The sequence below is a fragment of the Stegodyphus dumicola genome, chromosome 1 (assembly GCF_044657685.1).
Source record: "Stegodyphus dumicola isolate Sdum_Otavi_A_Nest chromosome 1, ASM4465768v1".
NCBI lineage: Eukaryota > Metazoa > Arthropoda > Arachnida > Araneae > Eresidae > Stegodyphus > Stegodyphus dumicola.
The window spans coordinates 162,343,379-162,369,125 of NC_140768.1; the positions used below are offsets into that span (position 1 = coordinate 162,343,379).

At 29.8% G+C, this 25,747-nt stretch overlaps 2 protein-coding genes across 6 annotated transcripts in view; one reads left to right on the forward strand and one right to left on the reverse strand.

Annotated features, from left to right (window-relative positions):
• RecQ4 (RecQ4 helicase) overlaps positions 1 to 19,157 on the reverse strand; it is a 105,541-nt gene extending 86,384 nt beyond the window's left edge. For 2 of the 3 annotated variants that reach the window (XM_035370531.2, XM_085822851.1), the window contains exons 1-8: positions 18,843 to 19,156; positions 18,710 to 18,743; positions 18,560 to 18,621; positions 18,277 to 18,402; positions 17,355 to 18,136; positions 12,358 to 12,584; positions 12,096 to 12,224; positions 4,689 to 4,865 (exon numbers count right to left, since the gene is read on the reverse strand). In XM_035370531.2, coding sequence (XP_035226422.2) covers positions 4,689 to 4,865; positions 12,096 to 12,224; positions 12,358 to 12,584; positions 17,355 to 18,136; positions 18,277 to 18,402; positions 18,560 to 18,621; positions 18,710 to 18,743; positions 18,843 to 18,935 — 1,630 coding nt within the window. In that variant the 5' untranslated portion in view covers positions 18,936 to 19,156. Of the gene's footprint in view, positions 1 to 4,688; positions 4,866 to 12,095; positions 12,225 to 12,357; positions 12,585 to 17,354; positions 18,137 to 18,276; positions 18,403 to 18,559; positions 18,622 to 18,709; positions 18,744 to 18,842 lie in introns of all 3 variants that reach the window. The other variant, XM_035370522.2, reaches the window with a different exon arrangement.
• A 314-nt stretch (positions 19,158 to 19,471) lies between these two features.
• Positions 19,472 to 25,747, forward strand: part of LOC118198772 (5-oxoprolinase) — a 187,030-nt gene continuing 180,754 nt past the window's right edge. For 2 of the 3 annotated variants that reach the window (XM_085822870.1, XM_085822863.1), the window contains exon 1: positions 19,473 to 19,732. In XM_085822870.1, coding sequence (XP_085678996.1) covers positions 19,571 to 19,732 — 162 coding nt within the window. In that variant the 5' untranslated portion in view covers positions 19,473 to 19,570. Of the gene's footprint in view, positions 19,733 to 25,747 lie in introns of all 3 variants that reach the window. The other variant, XM_085822874.1, reaches the window with a different exon arrangement.

The following is a 25,747-nucleotide window of genomic DNA, read 5'->3' on the forward strand; positions in this document are numbered from 1 at the left end:
CTGAACCGATTATCAAAATTTGACTTGTGTTTTCATGTTTGTACAGCTTAGGATATATATACAACACTGTTCTAACACAAGTATTTGGACACAAAATCAGACTTCTTCTGAATAACATACCAATTTTTTTTCCATGTTTCGATTCTATGACTAAAAACATGCCAAAGTGTCAAGTTTTGTAAAAATCACGAGTAGTTTTTAAAAAATTAGCTCCTCTATCTTAATACAATTTGGTATATATTTATAATTACCTCTTTTTTTTTATTAAACTTATTTGGTTCTTCCTTTCACATTTCGAAATTTAGGTTTATTCCAAGTAAAATTCGCCCATTTTTTATGATTTATTTTTTAAATTTGTATTTTTAAATAATTTTTATGAATTTTTCAAAAAAAATCTTGTATTATAACTTATAAAAGTTTTACCATCAACTTAAAGCAGATGCATTTCTAAGCATACCTGCAAAAGAAGATAGATTTTATTCTTCAAAATTTCCTAAGATATACGTGAATTTACATAATGGCATTTTTTGAAATTTGGCATATTTGTTAAAGTGATAATAGCGCCAAATATGGTTTACGCACTTTGATAAAAATTACTTGAAAGTAAGTGACATATTGTCTGCTCGTGAAACAATGAAAAATAGGTTGCTATAAATTAAGAACTTCTCCAAGTGAATTATTCTTGGCTCAAAATGAAAAAAAAAAAAAAAATGTGTCAAGATACATTTTTAAATTTCTCCATAAATTTCTCACCAAAAATTATAAAATTTATAACATTTAGGTTTAATTTGAGTCATAGAATCGAAATATGGAAAAAAAATTGGTATGTTATTTCAGAAAAAGTCCAATTTCGTGTCAAACTACTTATGTTAGAACAATGCTATATAAAAATCAAATAAGTTGTGCTTTCAATACATGGAAAACGTACTTTGAATTTTGTCAATAGGCCCAATAGAACAAGAGATACAGAACTGTCACCCCCTTTTTTTGGCATATTGTGGGCATATTTTATAGAATACATGTAATAATAACCAATCCATGGATACACACACCAGCTAAGGGTTCGACTTCACTTGGATTTATATCCTTTATATTTAACTGTTACTTCAATGAACAATAGCCACCAAATGTAAATATCAGCCTTACTCGTAAAACTTTTTGTTTATTTTAAAATGTTTCCTATTATCATTTATGAATAGAATTATGAGCCATAAACATAGCTGAGCAAAATGTTTTGCCAATGAGAAAAGTTGCTAATGAATTGCCAACTTTTCAGTGGGGATATGATAATCAGAAAGGACCAAACAAAGTTCTTTATACTATTGCAAAGAACAAACATCTTTCATTACTTAGATCAAATCAGCTGGTAACTATATTCAGAATGAAAATCTGAAACCCAAAAGAAAATGCTTCATTTCCTATCTGTTTAAAAGAGTATTCTATGCATTATACAAATGTCCAAACTTTGTGCATCATAGAAACATACTTTACAGAATACAGTGTAAGAGCATCACAATGCATTTTACTACATTAAGACTGGGTTATTTTCTTGTCTAAAAGTATACATGGAATTGTGCTATCCCATTTAGTTCTTTTAAATATATTTCTGGTGTATGCTTAAAATTCAGAAAACTTATAGAAGTTTTGCAGATTGTATTTTCAACAAAAAAAATAAAAACATAATTCATTTGTGTGAAATTTGGTCAAATTATATCATACTGTTTAGAGTACAGTATAGTAAAAGCATCTATTAGGGAGAGGGAAAAAATATCAGTTAATCTTTATTTCATGCAGTTGTTCTTTAGTTGTGTCTGCAATGAAAAATTTATGTTCACATGCTTGTTTAAGATAGAGTTCTTAGGTTTCAAAAATATTTTTAAAGAAATAAAAATAAGGATAAAATCAGAGGCCCAAAATCAAGATGCTAGGAGAACAGGTATTTAAGAAATCACCAAACGTTTATTCTGTAACATTGTAGATTTATTGGTATCATATGGATTCGTATTTGTGATTGCTTTTTACTGTAGCAAAATTTTATTAATTAAATCTGTTAGGTGCAAAAATTTCTTTTGGTACTATGTATGGCCCAATTTAAAATTTTGCTCACATATGCTGCCCCTGAAAAAAATTCAAGATAAATTATGTTTAAAGTTTAATTTGAGCAATATATTTCATAAAGACGACAACGACTATAAATATATTTCTACAATTCAAAATATTAAAAAAAAAAAAAAAAAAAAAAAAAAAAAAAAATTGAAATTTTTTAGATATAAATCTTAAAATGTGTGATCGTACGCAAAAATGCCTGTCCCTTTCAAGCTTCCTATTGTTCAACCTTTTTCTTTTGTAACCTAATTTATTTTTTTACATAAAGAAGTTTAATTATTTTAAATATGAACTATTAGTGTGTTATATTCATGATAAAAATTAATTACAGAAGTTTTTTTCTTTAACAAATCAACAGAAAAATAATTTGTCTTCCTCCTTCATGTCGAGTCCGTTACCTTGAGATTACTTTACCTAAAATTAATTTGTAAATCTGTCTAAAACGGGCAGTATATATTCAGTGACCCAGATAAAGAAGTTAAGCTAAGTTTGAATATTTTGAATATGTACTGCCCCTCCTTTAGGCAGATTTACAAACTAATTGGGGGTAAAATAATCTCAAAGTAATGGACTTGACATGAAGACAAATTATTTTTAATGATTTGCTAAATTTTTATCTAAAATTTCAATTATTTTTTTTTGTTTTAAATTATAGAAATATAGTCATTTTATGCCATGTATTGCTCAAATTAAATTTTAAATATTAATTTATCTTTAATTTTCTTTCTTTTCTTCTGGGACAGCATATGTAAGCAAAATTTGAAAATGGGCCCTATGCTAAGTTAAAACATTTCTGATATTAAATGTATATAAACATTAAAGAAAATAACCACTTATGAGTTTTCTTTTTCTTTTTATAGGCTATTTGGGTGCTTACTGTAAAAGCCTTCCCGTAATTTTTATCAACTCGTCAAGAAAAACTGCTCCAGCTGTTAATCCAACTCCAATGACAACATTAGATATTGTGGGAACTACTATGTTTGTACTTGGCTTCTTATGTGAATCTATTTCAGATATACAAAAATTTCAGTTCAAGGAAAATCCCTCTACAAAAGGTCGACAGTGTGATGCAGGTATTTGAAAATACATTGCTTTACATATTAATTACTGCATAAGAGAACTTACTGCAATTAAATTGTTTTGTTTAATTTTCGTTATTAAAAAAATACAGACATATTTAGGTCATGTTTAATTTTGAAAAATATGCATATATGTGAGGATTGGACAAAATAATTCAAACACCAGCAGAAATGTGCATTTTAAATAAAGAGTAGGAATCTTTTATTTTACACATTATGCAGCTAAAGTAAATAAAGAAGTAGACAAATGTAAATCAAGGACAGTATTGATATAAATTCTGTAGCACATTTTAACCAGTTCTGATTTATTATGGTAAGCAGCAGGAATCTTGAGACGTAATTTTGTTTTAAAGAATGTTCCCTGCAGATAGAGGTAACTGCTGAGTTTATTGTAGCTTCTTAAACCATACACAGACTTTTTGTCTTCCCCTTTTTTACATCATTGTACGAAGTAAAGGAAGTATTGTAATCCCAAAAAATTGCAGGTATCCTATTTCAACAAAAATATCTATTTTGACCTCTATCAAATGCAATTTAGAGATGTTTTTACACGACACCTGTGCATATGGACAGACAGGAAAAGGACTCTTTTTCTCCAAATAAAATTATAAAACTGACTTAAAATGGATTAGAAGAGATTTTTTTCATGGTGTCTGAATATACATACCTGCGTATGTATATATCTCGCATAACTCAAAAACGAGTAGCCTGAGAACCTTCAAATGTTGTATATAGATCTGCTATAACTTGTAGTTGTGTACCTACTTTTTTCGTTGCAATCGGTCGCACCAAAAGTATATATATATGTATGCTTGCTCTGTTACTCAGCTCCTTGAGCTCAGTTTACATTATTCTTACATGTTGGTAAATTCTACATTTTTTGCTTTAAAAATGATTGAATTATGGTCTTCTTATCTTCTGGTTAAGGTTTTTATGCCTTTGGTTAACCTACATGCAATATTTGTAGAATTATCAACAATTTAAAAGTTGTTTAAGTGTGGCTATGCTTAATTTTTTTTTTTTTTTTTTACTATAGAAAATTACTTAAATTGGTTGCCACATAATAAGAAGTTCACCAAGTGAATTAATTATTCTTAGCGCAAATTAAAACAATTGGACCAAAATACATTTTTTAATTTGTACGTAAATTTCGCATCAAATTTTACAAAATGTAATATTTTGTTATAATTTGAATTGTATAATCAAAATATGGAAAAAAAGATTGGTATGTTTTTTCCGAAAAAGTACGATTTTATGTCAAAATACCTATGTTTGAACAATGTTATATATAAATCTAATATAAACCCTAAGTCACACTTTCGAGACATGTAAAACGAAAGCTAAATTTCAACAATCTGTCCAGTAAAATGGGAGGTATAGAACCGCCCATTTTTTTAATGCAGGGTGTACACAAGAATAAATAAATACAGACACATATTAATAAATAAGTACCAGATTTAAAAATAGAAAAAAATACAAAAATAATGATGTCGTAAAACTGACCTATAATCTTTCCGTCATTAGTTGTGTCATACAAAGGCTTAACTGTTTTACCACAAATATCAACACTTTCACAATTCAGTGGATCTGAATTTTCAATATTTGCAGGAAAAGCATTCTTAATTTCATCTGTGACTAGATTACATCCATCAGATGTAGACGGAGTCTGCAAAACAGAAGCTAGAAAAAGGAAAATAAATTAGAAGTTTTTATTCCTATGTCATAAAAATAAGATATACATAATAATAATATAAAAAGAAACAGGAAAAAAATCTGAAAGTTTTCAGATTTTATATTATACCCAAAGGATTGTTTTATTAACATTTTGTGTGTTAACTTTATTTATTAAATATCATGTTCTTTGTACTTAAAACATAAAATTCAGTTCAACAGCAGTATCACAAAATAATTTAAACAGACCATATCTTTAGAATTTCCGATACACAGACTCGCAGGATAGAGATAAAAAAGTTCCCCACAGTGTTGCTATTGCTTGCTTGAAAACTGTTGAGTTTGTTAATCAAAAATTTGTTAAAGTTTTACAACGGGTTTAACAGAGGTTAACAATTTATTAAAGCTTTACAGCAAAGTTTTACAAAATATGAAATAGATAATAAAACAAATTCCAAATTCAGAGTTCCAAAATGCCCATATTCAGGTGGAGGATTACGTCATTCAAAATTGGATGGCTCTAGGTACTGTTGTTTTATCACAATACAAGAACCATACGTGCATTTCTGCAGATTCTTCATTATTTAATTTTTTTAAATATAATACAGGGCAATAGTAATTGGTGGCAACAATTTGAAAAGCGATACAGCCTTTTAAAGTTTTCAATGCAAAATGTCAAAATGAAATTAATAGCCCTTCAGGGCTAAAAATAAGAGATTTTATAGCAAAAAGAGCTTAGATAATATATTGATATATTTATATTTCACTATTAGATTGGATTTTCAACATTTCATTCTGATATTAAATTTTATCTTTAAACTAAGAAGGAAAATGTTTGTATTGTATACCAGCTAACTTCTAATGAATTTATATCAACATATAATGTATCTCTACCTGCAAAGACAATTACATATTGTATTACTGCAGTTATTGCAATAAGTTGTATGTTATTTTTTTAAAGCATGCCTAAATAATCTTATTTGCAATAGATATTTACATACTTTTGATTACATGAACTTTCTAAAACGTTGTAAATATATTTTTAAACTTGAAAATAACTTATCTGAGCAATATAAATAAAGGATATAAATAGAATGAGGAATGATGTTAGAAATATACTTGAAACAATGTACTTGGGAAATTGCTTTTACTTACCAACTTTTAACTACTATTTCTTCCCAGAAACATAAATTTAAATTTTTACAAAGTTTTGAATTTTCTTCAATGAAAATTTTTATTTTGAAGACTTAACAGTCTCTTATTTAAATTTTTTACAACTGGACTGTTTAAACATCATATTTAAAACTGAATTTGAAATAGAAATCTATATCAGAATTTTATGATTAAATAAAAGTTTAACTTAAATTCTAAATTTATCTATTGTGAAGAAATAGCATAAAAAATAAAAATTCAGTAATCTTTTACAGTTATAAAGATTCTAGAAACAATTATTTAAAAAAATCATAACTATACTATAAGTTTCAAAAACAAAAAAAAAGTTTTAAATTTAATATTATATCATATTAAAATTACCTTTTAAATTCAATACACATCTCAGTCAATGCATAGTCTCAGTGTGCATAAAAGCTTCAATTACGTATTAACTTATTAAATGATAATACAAAATTAACAGTAATATCACCAAAATTTAAATTTTTAGAGAATTTTATGAAAAAAAATTGAAATCAAACATGTTCAGAAGCCAAATATATAGTATTTTCAAGATGCTTGGGTTTAATTATAAATTTTTAATACAGATATAAAAAATAAAAATGAATATTATACACTATAAAGATAATTTTTCTTATTTAATCTCAAAATGTAACACATGCATGTAATGGCCATAAAGGATTGTAAAACATCAGATAGTGATTGATATATTAAAAAAAAGTTACTCTAAGAAAAAATAAAAATGAATTTCCACCCCCCAAAAAGTTAAGAATTTATAAAAAAATATTAAATCTATTTTGATTATGAACATCATGAAAAATAAGCATATTTATTCTTCAAGTTCCTTTAGAGATTCATGATAAAGTTATAGAATCAGTATAAAGTAAAAGTTGGACATCCAAAGGCTTTGGGGGAAAAAAAAAAAAAAAAAAACTTACTATTTAAAACATTTTTAAATTTGATAAAAGTATTGATTAGGGAATAAAAAAGAAAAAATGACCTTAACATTTTACCAAAAGGCACATAATATTAATTCAATATATAGATAAAGATCATACTTCAATATTTTAAATGTAAGCATAGAAATTCATTGTGCAAAATTTGTTAAACTTTAGGTAGAAAGTCAAAGACTTCCAAGTTCAATTAAATATAGATTATGCAATTGTCATGCTTATTGTACTTGGAAATGTGTAAACAACAAAGGTTACAAAAAGCTCAAAGAAAAGAAATGGCCAAACACCACGAAGGAAAATTTTTCACTTTCTGATTATCCATACCTATGCAAAAAAGTATTCATGAAAGCAGTATGTCACCCACACAGTTATATGGGAACACACAATCTCACAAAAAAGTTTTTATCTGGCAACCCCAAGTATGTGCAAAACGTATGTTTGGTTTGACACATGCACGGTAATGGAAAACACGTGGAGACGAGTTTGTGCATGATGTTTTTTCAAGCGAAAACAGATTGCTGCATACATGAAGAGAACAACAATACCCCCCCTCGAAAACACACACACACACACAAAACAAAAAAAAGCAAAAACAAAAAAAACTTGGAAAAAGGTAAGTGTTTTATTAACAATGTTTCTTGCATTTTAAATTTTATTGACTGATTGCTCTTGTATAGAATTCTTACTGTGCCACTATTTCAAAAATGGCTGTCATCCTGTAGAGATATTAGATTATTTTGAAGCCGGAAAGATGAAAAATGAGCAATGCCTTCGCAGAGTCTCGAACCTGGACCTCTTGAATACGTGCCAAGTATGCTAACCGTTACACCAAAAAGGACTGCTGAAAGGAGGGAGAAAATACCTCGCATATTCCCTCTTTTAAAGGGTGACTAGGGATTAGGGGGCCCAATTGCCAAATCCTGGTTGTGAAGAATCATCATCCACCATCATTTAGCTCTGGTGTCACTGTATAGACGTTATGCTATTTCGAAGCTGGAAGCACGAAAAATAAGCAATGCATTCGCTGGGACTCGAACCTGGACCTCTCGAATATGCGCCGAGTGTGCTAATCGTTACACCACAAAGACATGCTGAAAGAAGGCAGAAAATACCTTATAACAAGTTCATGCATTAGCTTGGCAAAGAGTTTATGAATTTTTGGTTTGGGTGCATATAATCAGAAAGTATCCTAAATTCTGTTAAAGAAGGCAAAAATATTGATGATGGTATAACTATTTTGGAGTGACTAATGAAAGCAGTTGAAAGTCTTTCTTTGAATAATCCATTTATGAAACTAAGTTTTTGCTTTTACTACTTACTTAAGAAATTAATTTTTTGAAAACTAAATTATTAAGCAGATAAATATAAAAACAAATCAACTCTGGAAGAGTAAAGTCATAAAGTCATAATACAAAGTATGGTGAATTCATGGGTAGCAAATAAATGATGAAAAAGATTGAACCAGGATCGTTATATTGAATACATTTGTGAAATTCAACAACAACAACAACAAAAAAAAAAAAAAATAAAAAAAAAAATATTTGAGAAATACTGAATATTCATATTCTATGGAATGATTTTTTTTTTAAATGTGGAATTTATAAAGCAAGTGAATATTTGAACTTGAAAAATTTCATGCACTGGCAACAATGAAATTTAAGCAAAACCTGATTATACATCATTAAATTATTAATAAATTATATACTGATAAATTTTTTATGAAATATATTTATAGAGTTATTATATGAAATTGTTTTGATTACACGAAGAAATCATTTTGCAGCATTATACGATTTTAGTTTAATCTATCATTATGTAAGTCCCAAACAGACTGAATTATGAGATTTGTGTTATGTATATGAAGCAGTATATATGATACTGGCAAAGTATAAAATCCGGCATTCTATAGAATGCCAAAAACTGGAATGATTAATATGAAACGATTAAGCATGTTACAGAATTACCAAGGCATTTTATAGAATGCCAAATGACAAACCAGCAAAGTATGAAATACATCTGCAATTCTTTTCGAATAACCAATACTACTTGCTAGAAGTAATAATAAATGATGTCAAAAAGCAAAAATGACTACTAAGAAGGAATCATTGGACTATCAGGTGCTGAATCACTATGATGTGATGTTCATGGAAAACAAAAGTAAACTTGTTTATCCTATTAAAGAAAGCACCAGTTATTTTACGTACTACATAAAATTCATTTGGCTGTTAGACACAGAGGATGTGACAGAATGTTGAAGGAACTTTAAACCAAATACAAAATTGCCTTTCATTATTTTTTCAAAATAACATCTGTGTTTTTGAAGAATGAATACCTTTTAAAAAATAGCCCTATCATAACCATTTCTTCATACTTTGCCTAAGAACATTTGTCATTCTATAGAACGCCTAGGTATTCTATACATTGCCTAGGTAAAGTATGTAATAATTATCATGTTTCATACTTTGCCTAAAAGCCTCAGGCATTCTATAAAATGCTTTCATACATTGCCGGTAACATATATTAGTAGAGACATTGATTTCATAGATATTTATCTATAACGAACAGCAAACTTGGCAGCTGAGGCAGATTAAATATTCATTTTTATTTCAATTGACATTTGTGGCCACAATTCATTTGGCGCTGTAATCGTGCTTAATTCAAAACATTTGCAGTTCTAATAGCTTTCTAATAGAGGAAAGTGTGCAGTTATCCAATACGGAAACTTCTTAAAAGAAAGATTTTGGTTTGAATTAGCTACATCTTCATTATTAGGTAAAAGCTGTAAGATATGAATTAATCTAGAAATGATGCAGTCTAGGAAACATTATTACTATTTTTAGAATAGAGAGGGAAAATACCCAAATTAAAACGAGGAATTAAGAGGCTATTGCTAATATACATTATATTTTGATTTACACACTTTTTTATATCACATGTGTAAGATATAACAAAATATGATGGCTGCTTTAAGAAACAACTGGCGACCTCAAAATTAACTATTCTAGATTTTATGTTCTCTTCCCTAAATTCACCTGTTCTCCCAAATTTAAGATCTTTCCATGTTACATAACAACCTAAAATTAATCATTAGCAGCTTAGATATACTTATGCATCTATTCTGTATCCATTATGAATTTCCGTTACACTATCGAAGATTTGAAGAGGTGGTCGGTTAATGCAGATGCTGCGATGACTTTTCCATTGGAATTTGAACACACAGGATATGTGTCTTGTCAACTTTAGTATGTAAGATATAACAAAATACAATGGCTGCTTTAAGAAATTATTGGTTGCCTCAAAATTAACTATTCTAGATTTTATGTTCTTCTACCCAAATTCATCTGTTCTCCCAAATTTGAGATCTTTCCATGTTACATAACAACTTAAAAGTAACCAATAGCAGCTTGGGTATAATTCAGAAGTCAAACAACAAAAATCAGGGTTATATTTACAAAATTTCACAGGACTAGTTTCGATGGTTTTACCGAGCCACCATCCTCAGCTGCAAAACCGCAAATGAACAAGATAGGAAATAATGATTAAATAAGATAAGAAAGCCTGGACAAGAATAAGCAAATGGCACCATCTGTTGGTGAAACCAGAACTAAAATATAATTTTTTTAAAGGCCGAAGGCAAATTTGGATTGGAATTAGGATCGTTAACTAGAACAAAAAGATTTTTATGAATGTGAAATGCCTCTAGAAAATCCAGTTCTCCAATGGAAGATTATTTTTGAATAATTTTGGCAGCAGAAAAAATTGAAAATGTGATTTTCGGACCAACAATGTTGAGCAACAGAAGACTTCTGTATTTCCTTTTTTCTAACATATGCCTCATGTTCCTTGACGCGGAATTTTAAGGCTCTATTAGTTTGGCCAATGTAAATTAAACCACACTGGCAAGGAATCCTATAAATACCCCAGGAATTCATATCCGGAATGGGGTCCTTGAGTATGGAACTCGGAATTTTATTGATGGGAGAATAAACAACCCGAAAGTTAAATTTCTGCAAAATGTGTGCAACTTTATAGCTAATTGATGGAAAGAAGGGAATGACAACAGAATTTTTATAATCTCCTAAAACAAGAAAAATTTTGTGAATATAACGCTGATTTTTGTTGTTTGACTTCTGAATTAGTATTTATTCAGCGTGTTATTGTGTCTTAAGCTTAGATATACTTATGAATCTACTTGGTATAAATACTGCTTTGCAAAACAACTACGTCATTCCTTTCCCTAACTTCTACCATGCTAACACATTTGTGCGGCTTTACTTCCCGTCTAAGATGCCTAGGTCGTACATTTAAAACCAATATAAGTAAAAATATATTTACGGGTACCCCTTGGCGAAAATTGGAGGTACATGGATAACGAGTTTGTGCAATTCTTTGACGTTATTTTGGCTTTATGTAATGGCGATTTTACTGCAAAAAATAGCCGCTACACAAATATAAAACAAAAAGTCAAAGAATTGCACAAACTCAGTATCCATGTACACATTGACTTATTTTCACTTTAAAAAAAATCACAGAATTGCACAAACTAGGCATTGCGCACTCCCTTGACTTTATTCATGTACACGTCAACTTATTTTCACTTAAAAAGTATTAGAGAAATGCACAAACTTGGCATTATGCACTCCCTTGACTTTGTCCATGTTCATATTGATAAATTTTCACTTAAAATGTCAAAGGAGCATCCAATTCTAGATAAAAGTATATTTACGGAACATTCAACTACTCAGGTTACCATAAATGAAACAACAACTTGGCGATAAATGAAACAACAACTCCGCGATAATACAAGGGGTACACTTCAATCTACTCTAACCTAACTATTGTATTTAACTATGATTGGATAAATGCCTTGTTTACCAAAAGTAAGCTGATGTGAATTATCATGGAATAAAGTTGTGTTTAAAAGCGGCCTTGTCTGGAAGTTACTGGTTTCTGCATCTATCTCTCTAACTGGACACCTAAAATACTATATATGCATCTCAGGAATAAATGAACAAATATTTTATCAAAATTTTCATACATAATTTAAAAAACCTTTTCTCTTTTGTATGACACTTTACTTAGAGATTTAGACTGAAAAAAATTTTTAAAAATTTACTTTCGAATATTTTTATAGTTTTTGATCCAAATGTGTCAGGCTTTATTCCTTTTGCGAGAGCAGCAGCTTCTTGTAGAGTGGGAAGTGGAACGTCAATATCCTCTTCTTCAAACACAGTTTCTACTGATGCTAAAAAAAGAGCATTGAATTCTACTTAATAAGAATGAATGAAATTTAATATTTCTTTTAAATAGAATCATACTTCTTTTAAATATCATCAATAAAAGTAACCAATTTTTATGAATTATAACATAAAATTTACATTTATTTGAAGGACACTGTCTAGCCCAGTGACCTGACTGCCCACACTTGAAACAATCACCATGTGCCTGTGAAAAACTTTCAGAACTTCCCAAGTCTTTTTTCATTTGTTTCCACTTTTTCCATTTTAATTTTTTGATGTTAACAGAATGATGACCACGAGAAAATTTTTTTTTCTTGATATTCAGTCTTACAAAATTTTCATTCACTGTTCCAGAAGACATTTTTCTAAAAATAAAAGACAGAACAACAGTTATATATTTTTTTTTACTCCTTTTTTAAATAAAAATAGTACACAAAATCCAGTAGCTTTGTATACCTTTACATTCCAATGGATTTAATACTTAGTATTTTCAACCAATTTTAATGTAAATTTGTTTAATTAGTTTCAAATTAAAATTGTAATAAGCACATGATGGTAAATTAATTTAAATAGTATGGTTTTCTGTGTTTAAGGCCACGTTTGTGTTGAACGTGTAGTACAAAGTTTGGGATCTGGAAGTCCAGACAAATAGTATTTTTTTTTTTTAGAATTTTGTTTTTAATGTTTTATGCATGTGCGGTTGATCTTTACAATATGGTAACTGGTAGTTTGGCGACATTTTGGAGGCGATAAAGGTTACTACCTGGGACTTTGGAAATAATGTGAGCAGTACTCAGTTCCGATTACGCATTATTTTGCGTGAGGGAAATGAGAGATCATGGGATATGTCATGTGATATTAATGGACGAATTACGGTTCTTTAATCGAAAAAGGGGGGAAATCGGGAAAAAATGTGGAAATTTTGTATTTAGCTTTATTCTGTGTTGTGTGAAACAGTGTTGTTTAATTTTTGGATCCCATGGCCCTAACTAAAGTGAATTCGAAATGGGTATTTAGGCATTGTGATAAAGAGAAGTTTGCTTTTTATTTAGCGGAGGAAGTATGGAGGAAAAATTTGCAGAAAAAATCTTTCAATAATTTTATTGAATGAATTAGAAAAGTGTATCCGCCACGTAATCAAGATTCTGAAGAAGATTAGGTAAGTTAGTACTTTTAATTATTTGAGGATATTATTTTTATGCATTGTTCTAAATGTAAGGTGGACAGGAATTTGGTATTATTGGGAAAATTGTTATTAGCAATGATTTAGTTTAAAGTAATTAGGATTGTAAGATAATTTTTATTAATTTAATGTATGTGCTCATTTATATTTTAAGTAGTGTTTTTGAATTTAATTATATTTTAATAAAATGATAGTTATTTTGTGAATTTTATGTTTGTAGGAATTTGGTATACGTTTTAGTTGAAGTAAACGTGCATGGAAATAATTTAAATATATGATACTAAGTATTTGTAATACTTGCGGTATGAATTCGTTGGTGACGTGTATAATGTAATAGATGATTTAGAGGTAAAAGTTTTTGGATATTTTATTTATTTTATATGTGAAAAGGTTCATATTTGTAAAGGGTAAATACTTTTTCGCGATCAGGTAATTTCATATATGTTCTTTTTACCGGGTTTAAAGATTGAGAAAATTGTCATGTATTTTCGTGAAATTTTTCTAAATTATGAGAAAAAAGCAGAGTACATGGATATAGTGAAGAGTGTGCGCAATGCCATTTTTGTGCAATTCTGGGATGTTTTTTTAAGCAAAAATAAGTCGACGTGTACATGGTTTAGTGATATTTTAATTAAATGATAGTTATTTTGTGAATTTTATGTTTGTAGGAATTTGGTATACGTTTAAGTTGAAATAAACGTGCATGGAAATAATTTAAATATTTGATACTAAGTATTTGTAATGCTTGTGGTATGAATTCGTTGGTGACGTGTATAATGTAATAGATGATTTAGAGGTAAAAGTTTTTGGATATTTTATTTATTTTATGTGTGGAAATGTTCATATTTGTAAAGGGTAAATACTTTTTCGTGATCAGGTAATTTCATATATGTTCTTTTTACCGGGTTTAAAGATTCAGAAAATTGTCATGTATTTTTGTGAAATTTTTCTAATTTATGAGAAAAAAGCAGTGTACATGGATATAGTGAAGAGAGTGCGCAATGCCATTTTTGTGCAATTCTGGGATGTTTTTTTAAGTAAAAATAAGTCGGCGTGTACATGGTTTATGTGTATGTGTTATTTTGAAAAACGCGTAAGGAATATGGTATTGTGCACTTTTTCCCAATTTTGCAGTGTTCCAATTCCCAATTTTCCAATTTGCATATTTGTCATGATTAAGCAGTTTTGTTTGATAAAATTTCTAGCATAAGTGTAATTCGGCTAGTAGATTGTTGGAAGAAGTGTCCAGTAGATAAAAAGAAAAGAAACATGTCTTTACTTCGTGAAGACAAAATGGCGGCGGGGAAAAAAAATAGAGGGTTGCTGTAGGAGAGTTGTTTGCCAAATTTTCGCCAAAAAATCGCCAAGTTACCATAATGTAAAGATCAACCGCATGTGCATTTGACGTCTTTTTGTAATAAAACACGTGAGAGTCCCAATTTTTAATTTAATTTTTGCCCTAAATAAAATGCCTCCATACTGACAAAACAACCATTTATTAGCAAAACTGTGTGTTCAATAATTTGGATCTGTAGCTGCCTTTCCATTTGTCATACTTTTGAAATCGAAACATCATTAATTTAACAGCTACTGAATAATTTATCCCTGATTTTAACCTGGTGAATCATTATTTAATATTTTTTGCTTTGCAATTGTTAGATTTCGGCTCACTGCGCTGTGAAATGGTCATTGTGCTGATGAGGAGAAATTTCGGAACTACTCTGATATGCGCCCTCAAGGCGCCAAATTTCTCGCCAAGTATTTTTGGTGAGAAACTCCACGCTGCCATATTGCTATCTAAACTTTTTGTCTACATTTCGAACTTTAAGCCAAAAATGTCTCCAAAAACACGGTTTTCGCGAATGCAAAAACCACGTTTTGAACACACAATTTAAGCTAAAAATCCAAACAAAAAATTTAAGTAGCAAAACCGTGAAGTTTCTAACCAAAATTATTTGACAAGAGTCCATGTACACAGCGATATGTTTTAACTTAAAAAAACATCTACGAATGGCACCATTTAGGCAACGAACGAATTTACGAACTACGCACACCTCGCTTTAATAAATTAACAAAACAACAATAAATTTCAAAGAATACCATGTACACAGCGTTCTGTTTCAACTTTAAAAAACATCTACGAATTGCACAATTCAGACGGTACGCACTAATCAACAAAATAACTAAAATAAATTTCAAACAATTGAAAAAAACAATAACGACAGAAATTCATACTAAAAAAAACAATGAACATAACATTCTACAAAATAAGAACAAGAATAAAATAAAATGCACTTACCATTAATGCTTTTTCGAACAACAAAAATACCAATTTCATACCGCCTTTAACATACCGCCACGTAATCACTATCGTATTTATATGACAGCCAGACACACTATCCAGAAAATTCATACTATGGTTCACAAATAAATAAAATAACAAATAATCAGAAATCCCTAATTCTATCATGCCTAGCCACTAAAAATAATCTCTCATAACTTCTTTCCACACCTCCAAATACCTATTGCCCCTCAACAGGATGGCCACGACGATATTTCCTTATGCCGAACTTCAATTCAACAATTTTCACCATTAAAATCTTTCCCCCTTAGCTTTTCAGACACAAAGCATGACGGGAACCAACGAACTCCAGTGAAAGATTTTTCAACGTCAACAGGGTTGCCATACAACATGCAATCGCGCCAAAAACCAGCGCAGAACACATATCGCCACATTTGGTGAAATTAGGGCGTATATCAGAGTTATACCGAAATTTCTTTCCCCATGTAAACAATAGATCATCTAAATGAAATTGAGATAAACAGACAATAAATTTCCATATATGCAAAAATATTTTGTAAATGAAATGGAGGCATAGGCCGTAAGATAACAGGTAGAGGATATTAGAACGAGAAAATTTAGTACAAATTCTTGACATGGCAGCAATTACAGGACTTGAACAACGGAGGCTTTTAACAACACATGAAATTATGTCTATCTATAGCATTAATGAGAAAATATTACCACAAAAACAGAGCAACTTAAACAACTTAGATTGAAAGAAACGTTTAATAAAACAGAGAAATAAGTATTGAGGTTTTTTTTTTAAATTTTGATTCCCTTAAGTTTATAAAGAGTCCTGGTGGCACAGTGCATAGCGTGTCGCGCAGCAGCACCACAGGTCCGGGGTTCGATTCCCCGGCTGGGCAAGGTCGACTCAGCCTTTCATCCCTCGATTTCCATCACTTGCGTCGACAAAATGAGAACCAAGTTTGCTTGGGGACTAAACACTGGTCCTGCGACAAGCTGATCACTTGTTCAGGGCATATGCTTACGCAACCCTGGGCCCATGGTCAAGAAAGCAGATTTTCAGACACTGCAGACCTAGTCCCATTAGGGCTGTTACACCACTGAGTTTAGTTTAAGTTTATAAATGCTTCATGATTACATACTTTATAATTTCTACATATTATCTTACTAGATTTAAACTGATAATACAATAACCAGAAAAATTCCCAAATTCGGAATTGCTGAAATTCCAAGTCTGGATCTTGTGTTTAGTACTGTATTACATTACTGAACCAAGAAATAAAAAATTTTATTTTTTTTGTATAATATATAACATCAGGAAGGAAAAAAAAAAAAAAAAAAAAAAAAAAAAAAAAAAGAGAAAGAGAGGCGGAGAGAATTTAAAATAATAATTATTAAAAACTTAATATCTGTCGAATTTACATAATATTTTACAGCATTTTAATATATAATGAATATATATTTTTAATATAAATATTTTAATATATAATAATTTCTAATATTCAGTTGCTTTTATTACTGTAAGTGATCCCTTCAATTATATATAAATATTTGCATATTACATGTTCAATTACTCTAGGTATTCAAATTTGTATAGCTTTGTTAAAAAAAAAAAAAATAAATAAAACTGAAATCACATACTTTTCTAAATGAGCAGTTTGTTTTGACTTTTTAAGCACAGGGAAATCCTCAGAGTGTTCTTTCTTTAATTTTCTTTTCTTGGAAATTTTTATTTTAATGTCTTTTCCACAATCCTTATTATGACCATTATTTAAAGTTTGTGAAAGATCATCTAAAATTCCATTTTCATTACGTGGCATACAATTTTGCCCATTGTTTACATTATTTTCAATCTTCAAATCCATTTCTTTAGATCTGATAAAACTGCATGATATGACATCATCTGAAGTAGCAAAATCTGTCTGCTTCTCTTTCTCACTACAGGGAGCTGACTCATTATTTTGGCTATTAGAAATCTCATCTTTTGGAGCTTTGCATTCAGAATAGGTACACATTTCATTTTTTTCAACATGCAATGGAACATCAGTACTTATGTTTCTGAAAACAGATAAAATTTTTTCCTCTTCCTCCCCAGAACTATTTTCTTGAGAAAGTACTTTATTTGAATTGTTCAGACACCTTTCGAACCATTCTCTATCAATTTCTTGATTAAAATGCAAAGTTCTTTTAGAACTATTTAAATTAATAGCAGGTGACAATATATTAATACTTTTGACTTGTTTAGGTGCATCATAACAAATCATTAAATTCTTCTTAGTCACACTGTCTGCTTTATATTCCAGGTCAGAATTAATTTCGGTTAATTCAGAACTACCTTTTTCATCTAATGGATCAGCATTGTTTAAATCTATATGGTTCCCATTTTGTGAAATTTCTTTTTTTTGATGAACAGAAGAAACTGCCTGAAATAAAATAAAATTAATTTAAGAGATTCACTATCTGGTTTATTACACATATATAAAATTCTTAGAATTATATGAGTTATAAGAAATTATGAATTATAAAAAATTTCTTTTATATAATTGAAATAAACATATTTTACTTTAAAATTTAGTGTAGAAGACTTTCTTCTTATCTTATCACAGATTTTATTCGTTGCAGAGTCAGAAGCTTTCACTCTGGATGTCTTTAACTTAGACTTATTTAACTTGTAACTCCATACATCATCCTATTTCATGAATAATTTATGTAAAAAAATAATGAAAACAACACAAAATACAGAAATGAGAGAATTAGACAATTTTATTTGAGCAAATGAGGAGATAGATGCATTTAAAAGACAGATAAAAAAAAAAGAGAGATAGATGCATTTAAAAAAAGCTTACCTTTAAAAGTTGAATGGCTTCAGATTTCTCATTTCGTAATTTCCAATAATTTCGGTATGCATCTGAAAAAGAGGAGAGAGTATACTCACACATTTATATTGTACAGATATTTACACTGTAGTAAATGAATATATGACCCAATCAACTTACCTTTTATATTTTTAGAGGCATTTTTAATATCGTCCTAAAAGTAAAAATAGAAGAAAAGAGATAATAAAATATGTAATGAATAAATTTTGGTTACCAATAATAATAATAATAATAATTAAATACAGAAACTCACTTTGCCAGGCTTTCTTAAGTTTCTTTTTAAAAAATCTTGCTCCCATGTTTTAATTTCAACTTTTAATTTTTCTAATTCGTTATTTTGTTCCATTGATACTAACCTTCCAAAAATTACATATCATCGTACAGGTTTTGAAGAGAAAAATAATAATTTAAAAGTGCATTCAAGGTATGTTTTAAAAATTCTTCCTATTTTTTGCTCATGAAATCTGACAAAAGATTTGCAGATCAGAAATGATTGTTTACATGAATTTTTAACTTTCCTGGTTTTTAAGCTGAAATATTAACGGTTACAACTACAACAAGAATAATAAGAATATATTGCTTTCATATTCCAAAATAAGAAATGAAAAATAATGGACTGAAATTTGGAAAATAATTAAATAAGTAAAACATCAAGTTTTTATTTGCACATTTTAAATTATAAAACATTTATTTAGTTTCATATTGACATTTTACGTAATTAAATTAAGGACCACAAAAAAGCTCTTTTTTTGTTGTTCTTCTGTTTTTTTGTTTATGCATATGCGTCATGAATTATTAAGAAATCATAATTTTCATGCATTAAACATCCAGCAACGAACTTCTGGGTAGAAGAAGAAGCTCTTTGTATCAAGCGAAGAAGACGTGGCAATGTTTACACCTAAAACATAAAACATGTGTTCTTTCGTAATCACGCGGGATGTACGTGTGGGTGGTAAAGCTGTGGTTGTTTGAGTGAAAATTATGAACGACAAATTTTGTTTTGCTATTGATAGGGGTGGTACTTTTACTGATGTTTTTGCTGTTTGCCCTGGAGGTAAAGTAAGAGTCTTAAAGCTTCTTTCTGATGATCCCGCAAATTATGAGGATGCCCCTCGTGAAGGTATACGAAGAGTCCTTTCGGAGGTAACTTTAATTCATGCTCTCATACATTTTATTCGAAAAATGTCGGCTTAACCCCAGCTTTAGTGAGATATTCTCCCGAATGCGGGAATGGCAAGATAACTTTTCATTTTCCTTTTAATCACAATGAATGCCGGCAACCTGTAGGTTTTCGCTGTGTTGCTTGAATATGATATACATTTTGCTTATTTTAACTCGTACATTTTGCGGTGACATTTTCAAATGTCACATTACATGTCTCATGATCTCTCATTTCTCTGAGACAAAATAATCTGTGATTTGAACTGTGTACTTCTCAGATTATTGCTAAAATCCTAGCTAGTAACCTTTATCACCTTACCAAAATGTTGCCAAACTACCTGTTACCATATCCCAAAGATTAGCCATCTTTACTTCTATCTCACACAACCTTAAAAAAAAAACACTTAATACTACCCCTTTCAATCCCACCAAATACCCATTTTCCTTCCACTCTCCTACCTCTCTGGTACTCGCGCTTCCCAAACTTACTTTCATCAATTTCAACAATAACATTCATACCACCAAGCATACCCATATCATCCTTGCAAAATTCCACGCCCACTTCCCTACAGAAAGAGTTGCAACTGGCTGCAGTACTACTGCTAATTTCTAAATCCGAAATCCAGTAGTCAACTGGCAGTCTATTCACCCAGTAGTAAGAAATTAATAAAATTTCACCCATACTCAAATGACTTTCAGGAAACCAGGTACCCTTCCTTACACTCCGTTTCACAAAATGTCCATTTTCACCAGATTTCGTGCACTGCCATGCAAACTTATCTGTAATATCCTTCCTTTCACACAATCTCATTTCATTCCCACATGTCGGACATTCATACTTATCCGCAATTAATCCTACACTCGTACACCATTCAAGCAATTCTTTTGGTTATCACATAAATGCAATAAAAATTTCGAATTCACTTTAGATAGGGCCATGGGATTCAAAAATTAAGCAACACTGTTTCACACAACACAGAATGAAGCTAAATACAAAATGCTATAAAGTACGCAGATATTTTTCCAAATTTCCCCCCTTTTACGATTAAAGAACTGTGATTCGTCCATAAATGTCACATGACATATCTCATGATCTCTCATTTCTCTTAGACAAAATAATCCGTAATTGGAACTGGGTACTTCTTGCATTATTGCCAAAGTCTCACATTATCACCTACCAAAATGTTGCCAAACTGCCTGTTACCATATTCCAAAGATTAGCCATAATTTAAATATTTGACACTAAGATTTGTAATGCTTGCGGTATGAATTCGTTGTTGACATTTATAATATAATAGATGATTTAGAGGTAAAAGTTTTTGGATATTTTATTTATTTTATATGTGGAAATGTTCATATTTGGAAAGGGTATATACTTTTTCGCGATCAGGTAATTTCATATATGTTCTTTTTACCGGGTTTAAAGATTCAGAAAATTGTCTTGTATTTTCGTGAAATTTTTCTAATTTATGAGAAAAAAGCAGTGTACCTGGATATAGTGAAGAGTGTGCGCAATGCCATTTTTGTGTAATTCTGGGATGTTTTTTTAAGTAAAAGTAAGTCGACGTGTACATGGTTTATGTGTATGCGTTATTTTGAAAAACGTGTAAGGAGTATGGTATTGTGCACTTTTTCCCAATTTTGCAGTGAATATTTGTCATGTTTAAGCAGTTTTGTTTGATAAAATTTCTAGCATAAGTGTAATTCGGCTAGTAGATTGTTGGAAGAAGTGTTCAGTAGATAAAAAGAAAAGAAACATGTCTTTACTTCGTGAAGACAAAATAGCGGCGGGAAAAAAAAAATAGTGGGTTGCTGTAGGAGAGTTGGTCGCCAAATTTTCGCCAAAAAATCACCAAGTTACCATAATCTAAAGATCAACCGAACGATTTTTTCTGCGAATTTTTCCTCCACACTTCCTCCGCTAAATAAAAAGCAAAATTCTCTTTATCACATCTAGAATTCACTTTAGACAGCGCCATACAATCCCAAAATTATTCAACCCTACTTCACACAACACACAATGAAGCTTAATACAAAATAATATACAGCCACAGATATTTTTTCAAATTCCCCCCTTTTCCGATTAAAGAACCGTAATTCGTCCATTAATATCACATGACATATCCCATGATCTCTCATTTCCCTGACACAAAATAATGCGTAATCGGAACTGAGTACTGCTGACGTTATTACCAAAGTCCCAGGTAGTAACCTTTATTGCCTCCAAAATGTCCCTAAACTACCAGTTACCATATTCTAAAGATCAGCCTAAATTATTTCCATGCACGTTTACTTCAACTAAAACGTATACCAAATTCCTACAAACATAAAATTCACAAAATAGCTATCATTTAATTAAAATATCACTAAACCATGTACACATCGACTTATTTTTGCTTAAAAAAAAAAAAAAATCCCAGAATTGCACAAAAATGGCATTGCGCACACTCTTCACCATATCCATGTACACTGCTTTTTTCTCATAAATTAGTAAAATTTCACGAAAATGCATGACAATTTTCTGAATCTTTAAACCCGTTAAAAAGAACATATGTGAAATTACCTAATAACGAAAAAGTATATACCCTTTCCAAATATGAACATTTCCACGTATAAAATAAATAAAATATCCAAAAACTTTTACCTCTAAATTATCTATTATATTATAAACGTCACCAACGAATTTATACCGCAAACATTACAAATACTTAGTATCAAATATTTAAATTATTTCCATGCACATTTACGGAAATGTTCATATTTGGAAAGGGTATATACTTTTTCGTTATTAGGTAATTTCATATATCTTTTTTTTAACGGGTTTAAAGATTCAGAAAATTGTCATGCATTTTCGTGAAATTTTACTAATTTATGAGAAAAAAGCAGTGTACATAGATATGGTGAAGAGTGTGCGCAATGCCATTTTTGTGCAATTCTGGGATTTTTTTTTTAAGTAAAAATAAGTCGACGTGTACATGGTTTAGTGATATTTTAATTAAATGATAGCTATTTTGTGAATTTTATGTTTGTAGGAATTTGGTATGCGTTTTAGTTGAAGTAAACGGGCATGGAAATAATTTAAATATTTGACACTAAGTATTTGTAATGCTTGCGGTATGAATTCGTTGTTGACGTTTATAATATAATAGATGATTTAGAGGTAAAAGTTTTTGGATATTATATTTATTTTATATGTGGAAATGTTCATATTTGGAAAGGGTATATACTTTTTTGCGATCAGGTAATTTCATATATGTTCTTTTTACCGGGTTTAAAGATTCAGAAAATTGTCTTGTATTTTCGTGAAATTTTTCTAATTTATGAGAAAAAAGCAGAGTACATGGATATATTGAAGAGTGTGCGCAATGCCATTTTTGTGTAATTCTGGGATGTTTTTTTAAGTAAAAATAAGTCGACGTGTACATGGTTTATGTGTATGCGTTATTTTGAAAAACGTGTAAGGAGTATGGTATTGTGCACTTTTTCTCAATTTTGCAGTGAATATTTGTCATGATTAAGCAGTTTTGTTTGATAAAATTTATAGCATATGTGTAATTCGGCTAGTAGATTGTTGGAAGAAGTGTTCAGTAGATAAAAAGAAAAGAAACATGTCTTTACTTCGTGAAGACAAAATGGTGGCAGGGAAAAAAAAATAGTGGGTTGCTGTAGGAGAGTTGGTCGCCAGATTTTCGCCCAAAAATCGCCATGTTACCGTAATCTAAAGATCAACCCAGATTTCTTCCATTAATTGGAAAATTTCGCCTTTTGATTGTGACATCCAATTTGCTTTCAGTACTTCACATAAGAGATTTTGTATTAAAATGTTAAAAAAAGTCTTGAATGGTCTTGTCACTGTTTAGAAAATTTAGCGTAAACTTTAAAAACAGTACTTAATATCTGCATATCGATGTGCAGCACTCTGATATCCATTGGACGAATGGTGGATACATAATTTGGAAGAAAAGATAAGACAGAGAGGTTATCTTTTGCTAAAATAAAGTATAAGTCAAATAGTTGTCCTTGATGAGAAGTATTTTTTACATCATCATGTAAACCAGTCAATTTTAAATATTGCCAAGCTTCTGGTATGAATAATTTCAAACCAAGCATTTGTTTATGTTGTTCATGCTGTTTTATTTGAAAGATGACATTTGGCAATTTATTCAACAGGGAAATTCTTTACTCCATTAAATACCCAAAGTCATATTTTTATGATTATGAAAAGTTAACTTCTTTCTGCATTCTCGTGGCATTTGTACATGTCAAAATTGTTAGTTTTGCCTTATAATCTGACATAAATTGGGCTTTTCTGTAGAAGTTGTCAAGGTATTTCTGGGCACATATTGCCAGCAAAGACCAGTTTTTTCAGTATTTTAAATTTGTTATAGAGATAACTTTCCACTATTAATAAGTTTGATGAATTTGTCTGTTCAGCTACTTTATTATCATCTGAAGCATCTATTAGCATCTCATCATTTAGAGTTGCAGAAGTCTAGATTTGAACCCTATTGTTATGCATTCTGATATTTCTCTTTTCTTTAGTGATGTTTCAAATTTATGCAACTGTGTTTTTCAGGTGTTTATGAGTTATATGAATGAACTTTGATATCAGAAATGAAGCATTGATAAATTGTTGGTATTATTCATCAAATTCAATGTAAAATGACCTCTTTATTTTCCAAATGTCCTGCATATGACTTAGTTCAAATTTGATCATTTGCACAATTTATTATGGGCTTATTTTCAAATTTTGCTTACATATGCTGTCCCGGAAGACGAAAAAGAAAATTCAAGATATATTAATATTTAAAGTTTAATTTGAGCAATGCATTACATAAAGATGACTATAAATATATTTCTACAATTTAAGATTGTAGAAATGAATTGAAATTTTTTAGATATAAATTTAAAAAAATGTGATCGTAAGCAAAAATACCTATCCCTTTCAAGTTTTACGATATTCAACCTCTTTGTTTTGTAACCTAATTAATTTTTTTAAATGAAGAAGATTAATTATTTTAAATGTGAACTATTAATGTGTTATATTCAAAATAGAAATTAATTACAGAAGTTTTTTTTTTTCTTTAGCAAATCAATAAAAAATATTTGTCTTCCGCTTCATGTCAAATCCGTTACCTTGAGATTATTCTACCCACAGTTAGTTTGTAAATCTGCCTGAAGGAGGCAGTACGTATTCAAAGTAGTCAAGCTTAGCTTGACTAGTTTATCAATGCCACTGAATATGCACTGTCCCTTTTAGGCAGGTTTACAAACTAATTGTGGGTAAAATAATCGCAAGGTAAGGGACTTGACATGAAGCGGAAGACAAATCATTTTTATTGATTTGCTAAATTTATATCTAAAAAATTTCAATGGATTTTTTAAATGTTTTTAAAATATTTTTTTATATTTTAAATTCTAGAAATATATTATACTCATCTTTATGCAGTGCATTGCTCAAATTAAATTTTAAGTATTAAAATATCTTGAATTTCCTTTCTTTTCTTCTGGGACAGCATATGTAAGCAAAATTTGAAAATGGCCCTCTGTATCTTTTGCCTTTTAGATGTGACAGAATTTATGGAAAGAGCAATCATTAAACACTACAATAAAAATGGAATAAGTATTGTCTTTAAATGGAATAGGTCATCTCCTTTATCATCATAATGTAATCTGATTAATGAGTTTTGACTGCAGTTTTTACTACTTTATATTCAGAAATTATTATAATATGGAAGATTTTTTAAAAACTGTTTTGCAACTAAATATTTCTTGAACAATTAGTCATAGATCCTCACTGCTAGCTTGAAAAAGGAATTAGGTAATATAGGTTTTCAGATTAATTATTTTAATCACATGAGCTATTTTAATGAAATAGAGAAAATTTTAATTTTTATGTGAGATATGGACAAAGAATAAGTAAGTTGCTCATTATCATGCAAGATGCTCTGGCTGAAAGCTGGGGGGGGGAGGGAATAAGCAAGAATTATAGGGGAA